The sequence below is a fragment of the Ascaphus truei genome, chromosome 3 (genome assembly GCF_040206685.1).
Source record: "Ascaphus truei isolate aAscTru1 chromosome 3, aAscTru1.hap1, whole genome shotgun sequence".
In the NCBI taxonomy this organism is placed as follows: domain Eukaryota; kingdom Metazoa; phylum Chordata; class Amphibia; order Anura; family Ascaphidae; genus Ascaphus; species Ascaphus truei.
The window spans coordinates 405,746,545-405,769,408 of record NC_134485.1 but is presented as its reverse complement, the minus strand read 5'-3'; the positions used below and the strand labels follow the sequence as shown (position 1 = coordinate 405,769,408).

The 22,864-nt window shown below is 41.1% G+C and overlaps 1 protein-coding gene across 13 annotated transcripts in view; it reads right to left on the bottom strand.

Annotated features, from left to right (window-relative positions):
• The window catches only part of DLG2 (discs large MAGUK scaffold protein 2), a 1,892,764-nt gene that overhangs the window by 808,280 nt on the left and 1,061,620 nt on the right, over positions 1-22,864 (bottom strand). For 12 of the 13 annotated variants that reach the window (XR_012800043.1, XR_012800042.1, XM_075592575.1 and 9 more), the window contains one exon: positions 8,071-8,154. Coding sequence is in view for 11 of the 13 variants with exons in the window: in XM_075592575.1 (XP_075448690.1) it covers positions 8,071-8,154 (84 nt within the window). In the remaining 2 variants the exon portion in view is untranslated. Of the gene's footprint in view, positions 1-8,070; positions 8,155-15,888; positions 16,532-22,864 lie in introns of those variants that run through there. The other variant, XM_075592571.1, reaches the window with a different exon arrangement.

The window sequence follows — 22,864 nt, the reverse complement described above, 5'->3', positions numbered from 1 at the left end:
GTGGAGCAGGGACCCCCTGCTTCCCGAGTTACAGGCCCCGGTATGTGTCATCGGGTGGCAGTGTCGCCGCCATGTTTATAGCGTCCCCGCAATAAACATGCGTCCACACTGTAACTGATGGCCCAAACCGGGGCCTGTAACTCGGGAGGCAGGGGGTCTCTGAGCCACAAATAAATGCGCTTCAGCTCAGGGGGCCTACTGCTTCCGCACAATATTATTAAAATACATTAATGCTGCTTCATTACCATAGCGGATAGCCGCTAAGGCAATGAAGGGGTTAACGCATAGTAGCATGTATATTGGGGACAAATGCCCCCAATAAACATAGCATCAATACACAACATACAGTATAGTAATGGGCAGAATGACTATTATCCACAAATGGATAATAGTGCAGTTGTCCATTTACAATACATACACAACAATAAAGACTTTAAATACATATAGCACTCACCCATGTCCCACTGCCACGATGAAGGCCATCCTCATCTTCATCCTGCCCATGCCCCATCCGCTTCTGCAAAACAAACACAAGAATTACAACATCCAAATTAATGTCCCCTAACCCCTTAATCACCATAGCGGTTATTAACCGCTACAGTTATTAAGGGGTTAAGCCACCATCACCCACATACCCTCCCCCACAAAGCCCCCCAACCACCCTCACCCAATACCCACAGGGGAGTCCTACCAAATACCCTTGGGCCTAATACCCCCTCCCCCAGCACATACAGTACAATAATGTGCCAAATAACTATTATCCACATAGGGATAATACATTATTTGGCCATTATTAAACACATTCAATAACGTTAAAATGTAAAGAAACTTGTACTAACCTCATCAATAAGAAGTCTCCGTCGCCAGCATCATCCTTGGGGTCCGTTGCCAACATTAGAAATAGCCACAACATTTCAATATCATTAACATAACACTGAACCCCTTAATCACCTTATCGGGTACTAACCTGAAAGGTAATTAAGGGGTGAAGCCATCCTGAAATGCCTACAACAGTTATGCATAACATCCTCAGTGAAATAAAAACCAATTGCCTAACCAAATTCCATTTAATCATTCAATCTGTAGGCTCACATGCCTCATAAAACATTGCATTTACAGTGTATACATGTAGCATAACATGTAAACTGCATGTACACGCTGCAAATCAATGTTAACAATACAATAATGCCACTCAAATCGCCATACATCACAAGAAGTATATTATTTAATACAATAAACTCACCATCAATGAATTACCACACATCAATTATATCCCTAAACAATTAAAATACCATCCATACCAATTACACAATGAACTAAAGCTATCCTAACAGAGAACAACTTCAAAACATAGTCAAAAGTACACCAACAATTACAATATAATAAAGCAAGGCTTTCCATATCCTACTGTACGGCCTGGAAGCCCAAAACTTACATCTGTCTAAAAATAAAATACATTTAGCACACATCAATGCATAGCCACAATGATTAACAATACAGAATTAGAAGCTTTAACAACACTATCATTTCTTACCCTGTATATATATCTGTACACATACATACAGACATACATACAGTGGGAAGAAATGATATGCATTGTAAAAAATGAAAACATGAAAAAGCAACACAAAAAACAGTTACATTAAGTACATTTCTTTATTTAACTTACCATTACTTGCCCCCACCGACTCCCGTTGATCAGCTTACTCACGAACCAATCCACGACACCATCCACGACACCATCCAGGAACAAATCCACGACACAATCCAGGAACAAATCCACGAACCAAACCAGGAACCAATCCAAGAACAAGTGCAGGAACCAATCCAGGAAGCAAGCCACGAAGAAATCCAAGAAACAATCCACGACACGATCCAGGAACAGGAACCCATAAAAGAAAAAAAACATAACAAATTAAACATTAAAATAATAAAACATGACAATCAAGGGTTGTACTAGTTTTATTCTTAGTGAATCTGTATTACAATACCTTGTTCCGGGGTCTTCTTGACGTCCGGTGCCACGCCCTGGTCTTCAATCTTCAGGAGGAGGTCCGTCCTCCTCGGCATCTGCCTTCAAAATGAGACGACATAGGCTTTTATAGGCCTATGACGTCACATTTGTCGTCATATGGTTCCCACGGCCCTGATTGGGCCGTGAAAACCATGTGTTTTGGCCGATGTAAAAAAATTGATGACGTCACTTAAAGGCAATGCCAGCACAGCCAATCAGAATGGCTTTGCTGCTATTGCCTTTAAGAAAACGTCATGAAATGACACATGGCCGGACTCACATGGTAAGCCAGCCAATCAGAGCGTGGGAACTCCATCCCTACTCTGATTGGTTCAAGTACCATGTGAGTCCGGCCATGTGTCATTTCATGACGTTTTCTTAAAGGCAATAGCAGCAAAGCCATTCTGATTGGCTGTGCTGGCATTGCCTTTAAGTGACGTCATCAATTTTTTTACATCGGCCAAAACACATGGTTTTCACGGCCCAATCAGGGCCGTGGGAACCATATGACGACAAATGTGACGTCATAGGCCTATAAAAGCCTATGTCGTCTCATTTTGAAGGCAGATGCCGAGGAGGACGGACCTCCTCCTGAAGATTGAAGACCAGGGCGTGGCACCGGACGTCAAGAAGACCCCGGAACAAGGTATTGTAATACAGATTCACTAAGAATAAAACTAGTACAACCCTTGATTGTCATGTTTTATTATTTTAATGTTTAATTTGTTATGTTTTTTTTCTTTTATGGGTTCCTGTTCCTGGATCGTGTCGTGGATTGTTTCTTGGATTTCTTCGTGGCTTGCTTCCTGGATTGGTTCCTGCACTTGTTCTTGGATTGGTTCCTGGTTTGGTTCGTGGATTTGTTCCTGGATTGTGTCGTGGATTTGTTCCTGGATGGTGTCGTGGATGGTGTCGTGGATTGGTTCGTGAGTAAGCTGATCAACGGGAGTCGGTGGGGGCAAGTAATGGTAAGTTAAATAAAGAAATGTACTTAATGTAACTGTTTTTTGTGTTGCTTTTTCATGTTTTCATTTTTTACAATGCATATCATTTCTTCCCACTGTATGTATGTCTGTATGTATGTGTACAGATATATATACAGGGTAAGAAATGATAGTGTTGTTAAAGCTTCTAATTCTGTATTGTTAATCATTGTGGCTATGCATTGATGTGTGCTAAATGTATTTTATTTTTAGACAGATGTAAGTTTTGGGCTTCCAGGCCGTACAGTAGGATATGGAAAGCCTTGCTTTATTATATTGTAATTGTTGGTGTACTTTTGACTATGTTTTGAAGTTGTTCTCTGTTAGGATAGCTTTAGTTCATTGTGTAATTGGTATGGATGGTATTTTAATTGTTTAGGGATATAATTGATGTGTGGTAATTCATTGATGGTGAGTTTATTGTATTAAATAATATACTTCTTGTGATGTATGGCGATTTGAGTGGCATTATTGTATTGTTAACATTGATTTGCAGCGTGTACATGCAGTTTACATGTTATGCTACATGTATACACTGTAAATGCAATGTTTTATGAGGCATGTGAGCCTACAGATTGAATGATTAAATGGAATTTGGTTAGGCAATTGGTTTTTATTTCACTGAGGATGTTATGCATAACTGTTGTAGGCATTGCAGGATGGCTTCACCCCTTAATTACCTTTCAGGTTAGTACCCGATAAGGTGATTAAGGGGTTCAGTGTTATGTTAATGATATTGAAATGTTGTGGCTATTTCTAATGTTGGCAACGGACCCCAAGGATGATGCTGGCGACGGAGACTTCTTATTGATGAGGTTAGTACAAGTTTCTTTACATTTTAACGTTATTGAATGTGTTTAATAATGGCCAAATAATGTATTATCCCTATGTGGATAATAGTTATTTGGCACATTATTGTACTGTATGTGCTGGGGGAGGGGGTATTAGGCCCAAGGGTATTTGGTAGGACTCCCCTGTGGGTATTGGGTGAGGGTGGTTGGGGGGCTTTGTGGGGGAGGGTATGTGGGTGATGGTGGCTTAACCCCTTAATAACTGTAGCGGTTAATAACCGCTATGGTGATTAAGGGGTTAGGGGACATTAATTTGGATGTTGTAATTCTTGTGTTTGTTTTGCAGAAGCGGATGGGGCATGGGCAGGATGAAGATGAGGATGGCCTTCATCGTGGCAGTGGGACATGGGTGAGTGCTATATGTATTTAAAGTCTTTATTGTTGTGTATGTATTGTAAATGGACAACTGCACTATTATCCATTTGTGGATAATAGTCATTCTGCCCATTACTATACTGTATGTTAGGGGGGTATAGGTGTTGTTGGGTATATATATATATATATATATATATATATATATATATATATATATATATATATACTGTATAATTATTTAATTATTTATTTAATTCGTTATTGTGGGGCTGGGGTGTGTTTTTTTTATTATTGTGGGTAGTGGGGGTGTGTGAAGGGGGCATTAGCCCCAACGGTGGTTGTTTAGGGCTTGCGGGTGGGTAGCGGGAGGCCTTAACCCCTTCAGGACCGTAGCGGTATTAACCGCTACGGTCGTGAAGGGGTTAAGTGCCCCCGCATCCCCCCCGCAAGTCCTAAACTCACACCCAGGGCCAAATACCCCCCTCACCCATCCCCGCTACCCACAATAACGCTGGCACGGTGGGTTAACCCCTTCATTGCCTTAGCGGTTAGCCGCTAAGGTAATGAAGTGGCTTTTAAATGCCTTTTTCCTGCCTCGGATGCATGCCGGGGGGCTCTGGTGCGGGTATCAGCTCCGGAGACCCCCGGCATCAATCACAGGCAGGAAAAAGGGCTGATTTTTCCTAAGTGTCGCCCTTGCCGATGCTTCTCCTTCAGCAAGTTGCCAACTTTAGTTGGCGGGCTGGATTGGCCATAAAATCTCCAATCTGGCCTGCCGATCAGCACCAAAAAGCTGATCGGGGCTTACTGAATTCAGGCGGGAAAAAAAAGTCCCGATAAGTGGCTTATCGGCAGCCGGGTGGCGAAAATTTTTTTTTCGGAAGAAAAGTTGCTGATAATTCCCACTTATCGGGGCTTACTGAATCAGGAGGGCAAAAAACGGCTATAAAATGCCGAAAAAGCCTTATCGGGGCTTACTGCATGAGGCCCATAGTGCCATCCACAAGGATATAGCCAGGAAGCAATCAGAGACTTGGGACTTGATTGCAGGTTTGTGGATAGAGGTGGATAGATATATCTGTACATCATCTGCATATAGATGATATCTAAGGCCGAAGAATCTTCCCGCAAACAGGACAGGCAAACGGCAGCACAGCAATGGATGGAGAGAGGCTGATGATAGATTTAAAAGTAGACTTTATTCAAACAGCGTGCTGTCAGGTCCTCTGACGCGTTTCGGCCCGTAGGACCTTTGTCAAGAGCCCACACGCTGATCCCACACGCTGATCCCACGCTGTTCCTCGTCATTTTGGAGCGACGCCTGAGCCGCCGGTCATGTGACCGCCCTCTGCGACTGTTCTATTGCAGGAGGGTTGGCGGTGGAATCATCCACGCTCCACACGGGAGCCAAGGCTATTACATCTGGCTTAGCGTGGCAGCAGAAGATACCGAGGCACGGAGGATCACAATCAAGATCAAGTATACCACACCACCTACAAACCGTGAGTCTTTCTATCTCGGCGTATTTGGAGCTCATTCTGAGCCAGCCGCTGGGAGAGACATCAGGTTATACTTTTATGCTGTTTAATACAGCAGTGTGGTGTGGTTTTCATGACTTTATCCTTTCAAGGCTCACAGCACCACCCGTTTCATTCTATTGAGCACCTAAGGGGTTAAAATCTACTTTTTTGACCTGGGTATACTATGATATCTAAGGCCGAAAGAGTTGATGATGTCACCAAGTGATAGCATGTAGAGACAGAAAAGGAAAGGTCTCAGAACAGGGCTCTGAGGTACACCAACAAACAGATCACCGGAAGACGAAGACAGCAACAGACACCGACAATCTGCGATGGGAGTAGTAATGAGAACCAGAATAGAGTCGTGTTTTCTTCCCCTTTGATTCAATCCCTAAAAGTCTATTTAGGAGAAGAGGAGGTCACTTTGCATGTGGAAGGTCTTACTCAACAAATAGTGACATTGCACAAGAGTCTGGTTAAAGAAAGCCAAAATGTTTCTAAGATTCATCATCCCATTTTGGTCCTTTTAAGAATATATCCTTAAATACAGTAGGACACATAACTGAGCACACTGAAAACTGCAGAATAAATGCTACAAGTTATTATACTGTAAATGAATCTAATAGACTGATAAATATACAAATTTCTTTTACATTAACTCTTTTTTTTACTGAATAATACATTTTATTTGTTTTCAAAGCCAGATATATGTGTACTGTTATGTTTACTGATGTATGATCCTTAATCAACTAAACAGACTTGCTATATATGCATCACTGACTATTTCAAAATAGAAAACGGTGCCTTGCAGATTAAAGGACACTATAGTTTTGAGAGAAGATTAGTTATATGGGTCTGGATTAATCAAATTTACATAAAGTGGAGATATTATCTACAGTGGCGGGCGGTTTAAAACGAATGCGGCTGCCGCCGCAGTTTAAAAACAGCTGCGGGCGTCGCGCGCTTATCTTCGGCCATTTTCGGCCGGTTTTCCCGCGCCTCGGGCGCTTTCAATAGTAAGCGCCATTAGCGCTTATCTATTGAAGCGGCCGCCGCGCGGGAAACTCCGTTTTAAACGGAGAGCATCCCCGCGGTTAGCCCGCGATGCACCCGGCAAGCTTTAGAATAAGCTTGGCCGGGACAGTAATTGTAAAAAAATAATTTAGGGTGTGTTAATAGTGAAAAAATAAGTTAAATGGGGTTAAACTTGAGTACCTGGTTTATTGGGGATAGAAGGGGTGGGTGATGGGGTAGATGCTCCAGAGTGGGTGGTTAGGCCTACGGGGAAGGTGTTAGCCCCGTAGTTTCCAGTTACAGCTAAGGAAATACTACATACGGAGCCTGCCTCTCGTGAAGCAGGGGGTCCCCAGGCTGAAATTAATGTGGTTCAGCTCCGGTGACCCTCTGGTTCAATACTGTGCTAATAAAATAACATAAAAGCAGAGTGATCACCTGTTAGAGACGCACAGGTCTGTTTGGCGCCAGCCTGGAGTAGGTGATAAAAAGTGGAGCTAATAGAAGTATACAACAAAAAAAACAGACAAAGATGCCCAAAGCTACTTCCAATGTGACAAAAATACACAGTGCAATACCTATATAATCTCTTGAAAAAAGGGTAATTTAGTTTAACCCTTTGGCCAAAGCGTGTTAAGCCTGCTGCCACTTTCAAGGCATGAACGTAGCAGGTCCTAACACTCCCTGGGTTAAAATTCTTATTAACCTGTATAATCACAGGAAGAATGATCACATTGGATCTGTCGTAACCTGGCAAAATGAAACTGACCTGCCAACTTGGAAACTGACCTTCCCTCCAAAGTATAGTTTTTGATAAATTATAGACAGCTGCTGGTGGCTAGTTCTGTGAAAGTTTAGGACTTTGAACGTTAGACAAGGTCGACTTCCTTATACAGTATGTAAGATGCTATTCATACTATATGTCAGATAGACAAACACCTTAAGTCCTTGTACAGAAATACACTTAGAATAGGAAATGCCTAGGTATGTAGTATTTTCTGTATAAGAACTTGGTCTGAGAGCATTGTTAGTTAAAAACATCAGGGAATAGAGAAACATCAGAGAAAGGATGAGTCACGAGAGTTACCATCTAGAAGGAACACATATTTTTTGATGTGAATATGATATGTCTGTAAGTAACTATGAAGAATTAAAAGCTTATTTGTCTGCCAAGACATGGATGCTGAAGTTTATGAATCTCAGAAGAAGATAAAGATATTTATCAGGGGGTAACTTCTGACAATATAAAATAAATCCCTTGTCTGTAATTGTGTTTTTTTTACAGCACTGTATGTACCGAGGAGATGCTCTTAACTTTGCAGTCTTGTGTGAAAATGAATTTTCAAAAATAAAACCATTCTGCTGTCACTTACCGTGTTTTCGGGAAATGGTGAGTAGCTTACGTAAGGAATAGTATCCAAAGTATCTGTGTTCACAATTATTGGTGCTGGACTGGCCTGAAAAAAAACACAAAAGTTACGTGTAAAACAGTGCTACAATCTAGAAGATGTATACTGAAAATCAATCATTTTTTTTACTGTTTAGGCTCCACACTTTATGTATACATTAGGGATATACAGAAACCATCTTATTTTAAAAAGAAAAATATCTTAATTAGTCTCAAAGGCTAAATTCAATTTTTGATTGAAATAATGGAAAACACAGTTGATGATCTCCTAGGTTATTACTTTCTTTGTTACTCTCTGCAACAGTGATAGACCCCTCTTTACAAAATATTTTTTTGTTCCAGAAGCTCCCAGGTTGAAGTGGCATCTTCATACAGTAGTACATCATTAGAGAAAAAACACAAAGGTCATGGAATTTATTTCTGAAATTGGCAGATGAGTTATTGATATGATATGTAATGCACCCAAACTTACGTGAAGTTACATTTTCTCCAAGGAAAAGGTTTGAAATATTTTCTCCACAAACTTGAAATGTTGCTTTAACAAATACACTGTGTATCTACAGTACTCCACATGCAAACTATTTAGATTGGAAGTTTCTTGCTAGTGATCTAGATCACATGTGGTTCAGTGGATATTTTCTAAAAGAAGTTAAAGGGCTTTATCACTTTCCTTTGGCGAAGATTGCAAATGCAGGTCTAATGTCCAGTCCATTTAACATCACCATAAGAACTAGACAGGGATGCCCCCTATCTCCCTTGCTCTTTGCCCTATCAACCGAACCACTGATGGCTACAATCAGACAAGCCCCCAATATATCAGGAATCAAACCAGGAGACACAGAGTATAAGCTTTTATTATTTTCAAACGGTGTTCTCATGATAATCACCAAACCGCTGACCTCCCTCCCAAAAACCTGTTCCAGTTACTGGAACAATGTCAACCTCCCTAAACATATGTCCAAATTAATAAAGCTTAACTTCGATTTTGCATGGAACTCTGTCTCTCCCCTTTCTGGGGGTTAACATCTCTAAAAATTATGGATAACTCTATACTTTAAACTACCCAATACTAATTAAAAATCTGTTAAAGGACTTGGAGGAATGGGGTAAATATTACATTTCCTGGATTGGCAGAATCACATCAGTTAAGATGGATCTTCTCCCGAAAATGATGTATCTAATCAGATCTCTGCTGATCCAGGTCCCGTCCAAAGACTTGGAAGCTTTACAGGCAAAATTTTCTAACGATGTGGGGCAGTAGATGCCCCATAGTAAAAATAAAACAACACTCTACAGGGCCTCAGAACTAGGAGCTTGATTTGATTAAATATTATCAAGCCTTCAAACTACTGTAGGCCAACTTTTACTATCTAACTCCACCACAGGATCAAGGGGCTAGGTTGATATAGAACATTCTGAAATCAGAATGGCAAGCATTGAGTCCTTACTATGGCTGACATGGCACAATAGACCAGCCGTGCTGAGATTTCACCTGACCATCAAACACTCTCTTTCTCTATGAGACAGATTAAAATTCCCATTCATGCTCTTATCAGGACTTGCGAACAGGTGTCTGCCTTGTCGTGGCTCGCAGGCTTACAACGCTTTGACCAAAGGGTTAAACTAAATTACCCTTTTTCAAGAGAATATATAAGTATTTTACTGTGTATTTTTGTCATGTTGGATGTAGCATTGGGCTTCTCTGTCGTCTGTTGTATACATATGCCACGCTCAATAGCACTCCTTTTTGACACTTATATTTATATATATATATATATATATTGTGGGGGTTCCCAAAAAGAGCTTGCTGGGGTTTTGTGTTTTCTTATCAGTTAGGTCAGGAATGATCCCACTATTTAACAATCCCGACATCGTCCCTGGCATTCCTGAACAAGCATTTTCGGACTGGAAAAAGAGGGTATCAGAAGGGACCAGGAAGAGAACCAGTCTTTGGCTCTTTTATTAAACAATTCCCACAACTACATGAACAAACAAATCTACGCCAAAAAGAAGTATTCAGACATCTACAAATCAAGCATTTGATAATGCAAATACACACCAGACCTCAAACTGCCACCACAACATACTTTGAGTTGCTTTTTACTAATCTCAGCACTTTACCAACAACTCCTGGCCCTGCTGTACATTCAGAAATGTGCATACTCTATATGCCAAAATGGGAAGAGGAGTTGGGCGAGTTGCTAGAGGATGAGGACTGGGAAGGTATTTGCCTGGCAACTTCCAAGAACTCCATATGCATGCTCATCAAGGAGAACACGTACAAACTATTGTAGCAAGATTACATGCCATTAATAGCATACACCCCACGTGCAGTTTAATAGGGTGTGGACAAAATAATTAGTTGTCTCACATTTGGTGGTTTTGCCCCATAATTGCCCCTTTCTGGAGATAGCTGTTCAACCTTGTCAATGCCCTACTACAGTAAATACTTCACTGAGGCCCAAGCCTTGGGCGGTCTTCCTGGTTAGGCCCTTCACACAACTCCCCAGGCATACTGTACGGTCAAACTCCTTAGACACATTCTCATGGTAGCCAGATGTTATGTGGCCACCTGTTAGAGGAAACCCAATACTTTGGATATGAACATGGTCAAAAACAGCGTCTGGCATGTCATGTTAATGTAAAGCTTTCCTCCAGGATTGCTGTAGACAGTTCACACAGGTCTGGAGTCCCTGGTTTCAATCAGAGGGTAAGGAAACAAGAATCAAATGGCGGCAGTGCTGGGGACAGTCTGCTGTGATCATGCTGCGGGGGGTGCTTCCAGATAGGATCCCCGCAGTGTTAATCTGTCCAGCCCATATTTGTCAAGGTCATGGGACTGCAGGCGGCCGTGGCAACACAAACAGTAAGCCTTGCTAAATCTGTAATAAAGCGTGGTAACATAGGGAAGGCCTGTTACCTTGTAGCTTTTCAGTGAAGCAGTTCCGCGTCTCGCCCACCCCCTCTTTTTCATGGTCTCTCTTTTTGCATTACAAAAAAAAAATACACATATGTAACCCCCCTTTCCAGGCTCTAAAGGGTGTCACCTCTGGTAGTTCAATATTGGGTACATGCTCAGTCTCTCAGGTCACATAGATGTGCACACTTGGTGCTGGCTCTCTAAGAGAGCTTTTGATTTATACTGCATCTCCTGAAATTGTATATAAAAGGAAAGAAGCCACAAAGAGTAATGGATGGTGTACCCATCTTTCCAGACTAATATTATAGGTCCAGAACAGCAATTTCTGCAGAATCATGGACCCCCCGCAGTGTGACCGCTGCAGACTCTGTCTCCAGATTTGCAGCTTTTTTGCTTTCTCAGACACGACACCTGTGACAGTAAATCTTGCTACATGTTTAGTTAAGAAGCTATTAATCTGTAATACAAAGGGGGTTATAATTTATCAAAATCTCCTGCCTGAAAAACTGGTGCAAAAATTGGTTTGAATGGAAAAAATTGTCCTTGATACATTATTTTGAGGAGGGGGTGGCAGGGGGTTGCCCCAGTTTTGCAGCCAGAAGACTTTGATAAATGATCCCCATCCACTCCATATTCAAGTGAAATTATCTTTGAGGGTTTGTAAAGCAGTAAAGCATTTCAATGCGAAAAAACAACATTTTTAATATCGAACCGCAGCCATACTAATTCCAAACACAATAAAATGCAATCATTTTAATTTTCTTATGTTTTTATTTTTCAGATATATGTTTTCTACTTTAAGAGGAAACAGAGAACACAATACAATAATAATATTCTATGTTTACTTTAACAGCAACAGTAATTAGAACAAATGCGCTGTCAAACATACTAATTTGCTCATATTTTAACTGTACAGTAGTTTACAGCTAAAATATAAATGTACTGTGGTTACATTTAGTGCAAGTTGACATAATTCCAAAATGATGGCAACTTGCAGTAAATGTAATCACACTAGAATATATGCATGCAATGTATTTTTTATAATTACAAATAGCTTTAATTAAGACATTCATAACATTGACATTTATATTTCTCCATATATTAGATAGGAAACCTACATTTTATTAGTCTTTATGTTTCCTCTTTTTAATTTCATTTAAACTGCTTATTTGCAGCATCAGTGAAGATATTGTATATGCATAAGCCATTTAGATATTACCGGACTATTAATATTATATCTCTCTTCGTTAAGTTACCAGCAAATTGACAACCTGTAAAAACAAGCAGCTGATACCAGATTGTCAAATGTGGTGTGGAAAAAGATAGAATGTACAGTATGAAGCATGTATGTCTTGTCTCTTGCCAGTCATTCTGCATACCCATCTACAATAGCCACATACTGTAGTTACGCATGGCAATGGCGACGCATGACCAGGAGCGTCTGAAACAAGGTAAGTAGAAGTTTACAGACGCCCTGCAGCTCCCCGGCATTCATTTAAATGTATTCAGGAAGTGTGCGGGAGCCTCTGTAAACCCCACCCTCCCGCAGCAAGTCTCGGGGGGCGCGCCCCCCCTTTTGTGCACCGCTGCCGTAGTAGATGAAATTGAAAAAAGACATCTGTCCACCAGGGGCGGATTTCCCATAAGGCTCAGTAGTCTATAGCTTAGAACGTCAATTTTTTGGGGGGCGGCAATGTGTGTGTGAGAGTTTTACCTTTTCCGAAGCGGTCCCCCTCCTGTAGCGTCGCGTCATGATGGCGCAATGTCAAATGACACCACAACATCACATGACAACGTGTTGCTATGACAACCGGTTGTTACATGCGGCCGTGGCATCATTATGTCACTACGCTAGGTTGGAGGGCCACTCCGAGCCTATGGGCGGAAAAAACATTAGTCAGTCACTGATGTCCACCAAGTTAAACCTATAATAAATTTATATGACAAATACGTTATCCTCTATTTGTACTTAAATTTTTGATCCAGAGGAAGGCAAACAAAAACCCCAAGTGAAAATTCATTCAATCAAATCTCATAAGGGAAAAAATAAATGGCTTCCTGACTCAAAATATCGGCAATCAGATTAATCTTTGGATCAACATCCTTCCCATGTTTACTTATTTGGCATATCCCTGTATACCTTTTTAAAATAATTTTAACAAGTGGAATAAAAATAGTAGGAAGCAATTATGTTGTAATAGCACTTCAACAGTATGGACAGTGATGGATATGCAATAAAATAGGATTACAGGTTTTAATAAGACTCAGGGGTAGCATGGTATGTGGATTTATTCTGGAGAACCATTGAAAGGACAGTGGGAGCTGTAAGGATCCTGTATCTCAAGTGGAAAGTCTAAGGGCTAGATCCACAAAGCATGAGTAAATCAGGGCTCATAACATGACTTTACTTAAAAAATGAATGGACATTATGGAGCCTATGCACTAAGCTCCAATAGAAAAAAAATTGCCAGGGTTTTTTAATGGCCATTTTTTACAGCGTTCCTATCATGGTATGCAGAAATCCCCGAATACCAGTGATTTGCAAAAATGGCGAATAACCGGCGACGTGAAGATCGAAACTTGGGGTCCTCGGGTGATCCCTGCGGGCCTCCAGGTGGTCCCAGTGGGGTGTCAGGGGGTCCTCGGGTGGTTCCCACGGGTGTCTGGAGGCCCTTGAATGGTTCCCACGGGTGTCTGGGGCCATCAGGTGGTTCCCACGGGTGTCTGGGGGCCCTTGGGTGGTTCCCAAAGGTGTCTGGGGGCCCTCGGGTGGTCCCCACGGGTATCGCCGTGGGTCCCCGCTGGCCTGCGGTACCATTCCTTTTGTAAATCCCTTTAAGGGATGATGTCACATCTTTTTGAACTAAGGTAACCTATCACATGGTACAGCAACCAATGGGATTGTCTTCAATCCCATTGGCTTTAAAACCATGTTATATGGCCATGTGGTTTGAAGGATGTGACGTACCTCCCTTGGAGATGCTGTCACATCCTTTACAAAAAAAAGAGGCGGGCACATGATACAGCGTCCAATCAGATTGGAGCTGTACCATCTGACCAAAAAAATGTGACGTCACAGGCCATTTTGAAGGCCTTGACGCATCATTTGAGCTCAAAAAGCCGACGAGTCAACATCGTGTTGTGGATTTACCATTGGGTTTTTGGATTAACAGATGAAGAAAGAAGATGAAGAAAAGAAAGAAATAATTATATCAGTAAACAACACAACATCTACCAAATAATGTCTTTCTTCAAGCCACGTAGCGCACAATTGGGAACTGTTCATTACTGAACATATGTCCGGTTTACATTGTACTTCATAATACTAATTTTATTGGATATTTTTGCAGACTGAAGTTTTGTTGGATCACTCAGGCTCCCTTCCACAAACACCTACAGTAAATGGGAAAAGTATGGTATAAAACCTTGCCTAATTAAGGTTCCACGTTAGGATTTTCTAGCTAATTAAGAGTAGAAGTTTACTTTTGGAAACACTAGTTTGCAACAAAGTACTATATTGTGCTAGTGCACATTTGTATTTGGCTGGGATTATATTGATTTATAATCAGTAAACTTTTTATCAGGCAGGGTTTGTAAGATATTGTTTTAATGAATGTTAGCAGTATTTTTTTTATAAAAGAGAATCTTTTTACACTTTAACAGATTGTAAGCTCTCCGGGGCAGGGATTTCCTTTCCTATTGCATGATCTTATTTGTTGCACTTATTATACTACAATTCCCTGTACTGTATTGTTTTTCTTTTAAAGTGCTAAATACAGCTGTGGGCACTATATAAATAAGGAGATACTGTACATACTGTACAACAGGGCCAAGATGTATAAATAAATATTATTAACTATTTAGTCTGCATACTGTAAGGAGTCTTAAGACAGAATCGAACACTTGCATTGCATTTTGTATATGCCAAGAGGCATTCCGCATTCTTGAATTACATATTGTTATATGTTATTTATCAGAAGAGTTTGTGAAGCAAACCAAATTGTTTGCTGAAAGTTTAAAACCCTAATATACTACCGAATTCCTGAGGATAAAATTGACCATTTTAGCAATAATGCTATAATCATTCCTGGTTTTATTCATACCGGTATAACAAATCCTTTCACCTCTTTCACACACCCTAAAGGATTTCCTTTTCTAATCTACTATTTCAAATATTAAGCATAATATACATAAAATACAGGGCTATGAGAAGCAAATATAAGTGTAAATACAACTTTACTAAATCAATAACATTTTAGAAAAGAATTGAAATAATCTTTCTAATATTTTAGTTAGGTACTTCTTTCATACACAAAGTATGATATTAGATGGCTTTCTATGCAAGGCAGAAGGATGATTCTCAGTGAATAAAAGTCTATGTGCCTCTATTAAAATAGATCATCAACCCCTCCCCCCCTTTTTTTAAATCAAACTTGGCATAGTTACAGTAGATAAATTGTGTCAATTACAGAAATAGACACCGGAAAATGATAATTTATACTTATTTTAACTAATTAAACCTTCTATTATGAATGAATGAATGAATGAATGAATGATTGTTATGTAGTTTCACTTATTTTCTGATTGTCTGTTTTAAGGTTATTATAACAAAGTTAAATTGGCTAAAAAAAAGTTAAATAAAACGAATGAACAATTTAATAATACAGCCCTAAAGAGTTAACATTATGTATAATTAACATGAACACTACTACAGCAAATGCATAATAGCTATCCCCACGTCATATTCAAAAGTAGTTTACAATACATATAAACAACCAGAATATACAGGCACTGCGCAATACCAAAAATATTTTTGTCATTTACAGTAGTTGGGTGTATGGACACTAACAGAAAAAGGCTCACCTGTACTGAATTGTACCAGCCTTGGGAGCAGGTGCATTCTGAACACCATTCCCTTGCATTTCCTTTGACCTTATCCCGTGTCATGTTGGGGCTTTTCTGCACACTGTCCCAATGAGTTCCAAACTTAATCCTGCTGTGTGATCCCATGGGCAATGGGTTGGCTAAAGTTCGAGTATCTCCTGGAGGTGGCTGGTGCCAACGACAGGCACAGTGGGCATCACACATGGTTGTAGAAAAACTTCTGCCAGAGTCAATGTTCTCAATCTCAGCCCCACTGCAGTAGTTGTGCTGTTTAGCAAGGTATGTATTCATCTTAAGGAGATGTGCAGGTTGGCATGGTGTGCACTGTTTCCTCTGCACAGTTTTAATAAAGGATTGCACTTCTTAGCAGAGTCCTCAGTGGTAGACAGTCCTTTGACAGCTATTGCTGTATATGGAAAGCATTGCAGGGGCAGGGAGATCAGAACTGCACAGCAGTATCTCGCTGGCTGGTAGCTCTTTGTCAATAGATGACTCAACTCACAGAACAACTTGACAGCATCCCTGCTCTAGGCAGAAGCAATCAATGCTCCACACAGCTGGGATACACAACTATGTTGTTTCTAAAACCCTTCTGCCAAAACACTGCAATATAAAATGTAGGCATTTTAATCCAGTGGCATTCAAAGACATATGGATTCTAAACTAAGCATAGTCTTGAAGTACTGCCAGTACTAAACAAACATCTCCCTCACAAAATATGTATATTTATGCAACAAAACAAAAAACTGAAAGTATGCATTACTGAAGGCTATTCAAAAGATTTCCTAGTAGCAAGACTATTTGCTCTGTGTAAGCAAAATGATTGCAGAACCACTGTCAACAGAAATATATCACAAAAATCATTGGACAATAATTTGATTTGTATAATAAGGATATCATACAGTAATTCAGCCTGGCAAGAGAAAGATTATACATGCAGAAAGCTGTAGTACAAATCTAAACTTTGAGCTGACATGTAACACAGTCAAGTCTGTATAAAATGTTAGTTAATGCAGAAGTAATAATATTATAAAAGGGGGCGCTGGGTTAATGTTATGGGAAAAAAAGTCTTCCTACAAATGATAAAAAATATCAATAAAATGTAATAGTTTCTGACGCAGATCCAAAGAGCTCTGTTAAATGATTTCTTGTGAGGCTACCCAAAATTATCGTAACGATACTCCTAATGCTTATCCAGGGGATTAACGTTATGATGCCCTCAAGTTAACCAGTAAAATATTGTATCGCTATCTTTGGACAGAAGGCTTACTTATAAGTTACTCATATGCAAATAAGATGTTAATGAGTTATCAGCCTAACATCGCATATCCAGGAACCTTCATTAACGTTAGAGCAGGGAAATAACATTACGATAAATAGATCACACATAAACTTGCCATAAGTCACAGCCAGACCATGATTATCATAATGTCATTTCTTTGAATAGCCTATGTAGCCCTGCCTTTCCCCCTCTGGGAGATCTACATGCTGCTACATGATCTGTGTGGTGCTTTACCTGTTGGTTTATGAGACTGGGAGCGGTCTGCATTTCATTGAGATCAAGACAGGCTTTTGATCTTCTTCTTAGTTGGTACTGTGCGCCTCCAGCTGTAGTAGGCTCCAGGGTATTCCGGAGATCAGCTCCCACCACTGCATACTTATTCCACTCTGCCCAAGAACTGACACTCAGGCAAGTGAAATATAAACAAGGGTCTTTATTATGCATCCTAATAGATAGCCACTGCTATTCCTCTTACAGTGCTGTAAGGTCTCGGAAGTCCCAGACCCCGATAGTAGGGGACCCTGAGTCTTGGTGTTCCCCAGGCCTATGCCTGGGGTGGGCCAGCTCATCCTCACAATGGGAGAGACTGTCAGCCCGTGCTCTCTCCTTTCTCCTCAGAGCCAGACTAACTAAGTTTGATACTCCCACTTGGAAGTCTCTGGAAGGGGCGGGCTCATGGACTGTACCTATCCCTGATAGGCTTACACAGGCTATGAGTCACCACCTTACTTCCATCACTTACAAGTGGAGCATAAGGGGGGTCTTCGCTGTAGCAGCTTCGTTGTACTCCCTGATGACGACCTCGGCTCGTATCTTCGACCACCGCTCCTGTGCCGCCTGCCTTGACCCCTGCCTGGATAACGTTAACCCTGCTTTCTCCAATCCTGACCAAGCTATGTACGACTATGGATTTCGCAACCCGGATCCGGCTTCGTGGTCTAAGGTCGGTGTTTCCACATCCCCACCTCAGCCCCGCAGTCTGGTCCAGGTTTGTGGTGAGCACGTACGTTACAGTTCCACATAAGTGGAGGATGGTGCAATGTACTCCTCTGTAGGAACTGGGGAGAATGACACTGTCCTCCCCTTCCTGGACTGCAGCAGTTGGTTACTCCAAGGATGTTTCAGCCTCCACAGATAAGTGTCTGCTTGAGTGTCCTTCAGAAAAGGTAAATAGTAGACATATATTCAGTACTAAAGTCTTTGAGTACATATAAATGAATTACTATTGCTATTGTGTGAAGAAACAAACATTTCTTTACATGTTTATATCCCTTGATTAAGTGTATGAATTTGATTACATATTTAGTATGTATCAAACTGTAAGTATTGTTAAACTAGTGTTTGAATGTCATCTATTACAGAATAGTTAACATAAGTATGGGGATTAAATAAACTAATTACTTTATAGTTTTTGGTCATTGGCTGTAATATTCAAGACTTGGCCTGTAGTATACTGTACTTGAATAATATGAGATCTTTCTTGTAAGCATGTGGCATTGAACATATTGTGAGAAATTCACTAAAAATACTAATAATGTGTGATAGACAAGGTAGTGTAGAATTTCACATGTATAAATGTAATTTATATACACTGTAAGATGTTTGTTTTTACTTACCAGGCTGCTCCTTCTCAAGCTCTGCAGTGTCCACCATGGATGGAAGGCTTAGCACTTCTGAGGGAGAGATTACTTCCATCAAACGCTCCTCATAGCTCAAAAGAGTGAGCTGTTGTGGAGAATACCCTCCTGTGCGCCATGTCCGGGCAGCATGGTCAGCAAGTTTCTTCTTGACTATACACCTACTGTTTGACCATCGCTTCCTGAGTATAGTCATGGCTTTTACTGTATGCCCAAGGGCATGTATCCTGGCTACGATATTGCCCCAAATCCTGTTTTTCTCAGCTGTGATGAGTGTTTTAACTCCTCATCAGTAAACATCACACTCCTTATTCTCCCTGCAGCTAATTCAGCAGTAGCAGAAGAGGTGGAAGCCTCCTGTGTCATTTTGACACCTGCATGGACCTGGCTAAAATGGCTTAAAAGATTCCCTACTGTATTTATAGGGTTATTTTTTTTATTCTAACGGGAGCATGTACATTACATTTAAGTAACACCCATGCGTCAGAAGGTTGGATTTCACGTTACTTAAAACGCTAATGTAATTGATCCCAATGCGCATGTGCAGTGTATTGGTTAGTGCATCCCGTGCTTCTACAGATAACATAACAATGCTATCATTGCTCACGCCGATTGTTTTTGCATATCATTATCTTTGAGGATACCTTTTAAAATCAGGATAAATGATGCCCGTTACCTATTTAGGTAATGTCACGTTATTTAGCCTGATTTGGATTTATCCTCTTATTGTTACGGTCTAGGACATTTGGTCGCGGCCATTTCTCCGTGACCAAACGAGCCACTACGGTAAGTGCCTTTCCTTACGCCCTTACCCTAAATCCTCCTACTGTACCTTAAATGCTCAAACCCTTTCAATTACCCCCCTATCCTAAGTGCTAAACCCCCTTAATTTAACCCAATTAACCTCTACCCTAAACCGTAATAAAACTTACATTAGAAGCAACTGGCGGCGGGGATTCCAGCGGCAGATCCGCTGCGACGGCAGGGTGAGTCATGGCGAAGCTCTAGCGGCCATCTGGTCACGGAAAAATGGCCGCGGCGAAATCTCCCATTCCATACTGTTATACATGTCCTACAATCAACTCCTGATGAAACCGGTCCGCCGGAGACACACATATAGTGTGAGCAGAGTTCATTGTGAGGGACGCTCTATCCAGTGTTGCTGCTTCCTGTCATCCGAGGATTCAACCCGGAAGTGTGGGAGCTGAAACGAGTGACGCGCGTCTCGCCGAGGAGAGAACGCCCTGGTTTCCAGCTGATCGCGCTTGCTACTAGTTCAAAAATGCATGCAGTGATTTTGAACCTTCACCACCAGCGATGAAGTTACATGCTTGCAAGAAGCGTGGCACATTTCTACCTATCAGTGAGGCCAGTGTCATTAGTCTCCCCTGCTATATGGCTCACTTGTAGCATTTAATTTTTGTCCATCTTGGTGATGTGACGGGGAGGGGGTAACCAAGCTTTATAATAAAGGTTAAGCTAGACGGAGCGGAGCCGCCTGCAGGAGCTTTGCATGACAACTAAGCAAGATTGCTGTTTTGTCGCACATGCCCAGTGCCATGCTGAAGCTAGAGGTGCCAGGTTTTACAAACCTGGCAAAGTGTGTGAGTGGCCAGGGAGGAATTTCCCCCGCCACGGGTTGAAGGGCAAGCTGTGGGACTGCCTGTCCCGAAGTGTATAAGACAGCTAGTTGCCATCCCAGAACTCTCTCTCTCTGCTGTTGTTCTTTCTTTTGTGGGCCATGTGTTCCTATGTGGTTCTATGTGTTCCCAAGTGATTCCAGAAGTCCAATTTGCCATAAGGGCAGGAACGGGTCGGACCAGACCCAGAGACGCCTTGCTGAGATTGCAAGGAAAAAGGCTGCAGGACTCTTTAAACCGGAATGTTTTCTAAGTCCCCACTTCAGCACTTGACTGCTTTAAAGACTTCATTTCAACTAGGAAAGTTAGTTTGCCAACCCCAGACCCCCAGTAAGTGTATCTTCTTCTGCCTATTGTGATTCAATGTGCCTGTTTCTATGGAATAGATTAAAATTTATTTTACCTATTGACTTTGCTCTATGATATGATCCCGGTTTTAAATGTGTAAATACCTGCCCCAGTGACAGTGACACTTGGTTTGGATTATATAACTAACAAATCAATAAAAATTGCCCCGCCATACAGTTAGCTTTTTTTTTTTTCCAGAGAGCGTGTGGAGTTTATTTTATATTAAATGAACAAGTTGTCCCCTAGAAACTACCATGATCCTCCAACCTCCAGGAACCTGTGGTTGCTGAGTTACTCCAACTTTTTGAATACTTGTCGGTGGAGACAAAATGGCTACCGGAGTCAGCCTCTGGCGACCAATAGAAAATCACAGTGTTGTCAAGCGATGACTTAATAATAATTAAGATTTTGCAGCATTCTATTGATGTGAACTCATTTAATAATCTACGTAGTGAATGCAACATACAGAGGTAGCAGGCGTTATTGCTCCCATAAGTGAAATATCACATTAATTCTGCCCCTTTTCACGTATGACTGATTAAAAACTGGCTGATTTGTTGTTTATGTCTCACTGCATATGCCAGCGAGAGCACTAATGTCTGTAATACATCTGTATTTTAATGCAAAGGTACGGCCACTGTATTCAGTGATGGAGAGACTCCTTGTGATAGAGTTTGAATAGGTTTCTTGGGACCCCCCCCCCCACACCTCCTTAAGCATCACTTTTAGTTTGATCCTGGCTTCTATCCTTACATCACAAAAGAATGTTGGTTCTGTATTCATTTCAGTCTATCTCCAGTGCTCCAATTCTCTACATTTGAAAAATGAATTTCCAGTGTACATCATTAACAAGCAATATGAGGAACCCTTTATGGAAAGAGGTATTTGATGCAACCACAAGATTGTACCTCTTTTCTATTGCCAACAATTGCTGAAACATGACATAAAGTTTCATATCTGTAGCAGATTTTTATGCAGATGTATGTATGTATGTGTATCTTTATTTATATAGTGCTATTAATTTACCTACTGTAGCTCTTCACAGCAGTAATACACGTTACATAAATAACAAATAATACAAATAACACATAATGGGAAGATGCACTTCAGACATAAAAGTAACATTAGGAAAAGGAGTCCCTGCCCCGAAGAGCTTACAATCTAATTGGTGAGTAGAAAGAATGTACAGAGACAGTAGGAAGGTGTTCTGGTAAGTGCAACAAAACAAAACAAAAAAGTGCGCAAATTATTACTTCTAGTGTTTAACCCTTCACCACCGTTGTGTTAATTTGAAACTAAATACAACCTCTAATTCGATGGCTGATCTGCAGCTATGTGAACAGGGGAAAAACCCCTAGGCAACTGTAACACAAAGAAAGACAAAAGCGCAAACGCACATAGTGAAGTTTGTAAAAATATAGGTGTATATTAATTAGGGTATATTATCTGCGTACATCAGATTAGTTGGTATTAGACATTTCATGTACAATACATGAGTTTACCACACGCCGCACAGCCACCTCCAGGCCTCAGATGGTCTCTCTCACAGCATCCAGGACAGTCTATCACAGCTGTAGCATGGGATCTCTGCCGCACTGCTGCCTTCCGATCGATATCCTTCGCTGCCATCACCACCGCTCACTTCTAGGATCTGCCTCCGACCGCCACTGTACTTCGGAGCAGTGTGTTGATGAATCACGTGTCCCGCGGGGTTTTGCGACTGACCGCAAAGTGAGGTTGAAGCGTAAAGCGTGATGGTAGCTTTACTGCAGTTTGCCGAGTGCTGCTTTTGGCATGAAATCAGTCCAGGGCAGATAATATAACACAGAGTGTGGAGATAAAGTTCTAGGGCTAATAAAAAACTTATCCAACGCGTTTCGAAGCTTGCGCTTCTTCTTCAGGGATCTCCCTACCCTAATACCCTAATCTCCCTACCCTAATTAATATACACCTATATTTTTACAAACTTCACTATGTGCGTTTGCGCTTTTGTCTTTCTTTGTGTTCTGGTAAGTGCGTCTGCAGGGGGCCAAGGTCGATGTATGAGG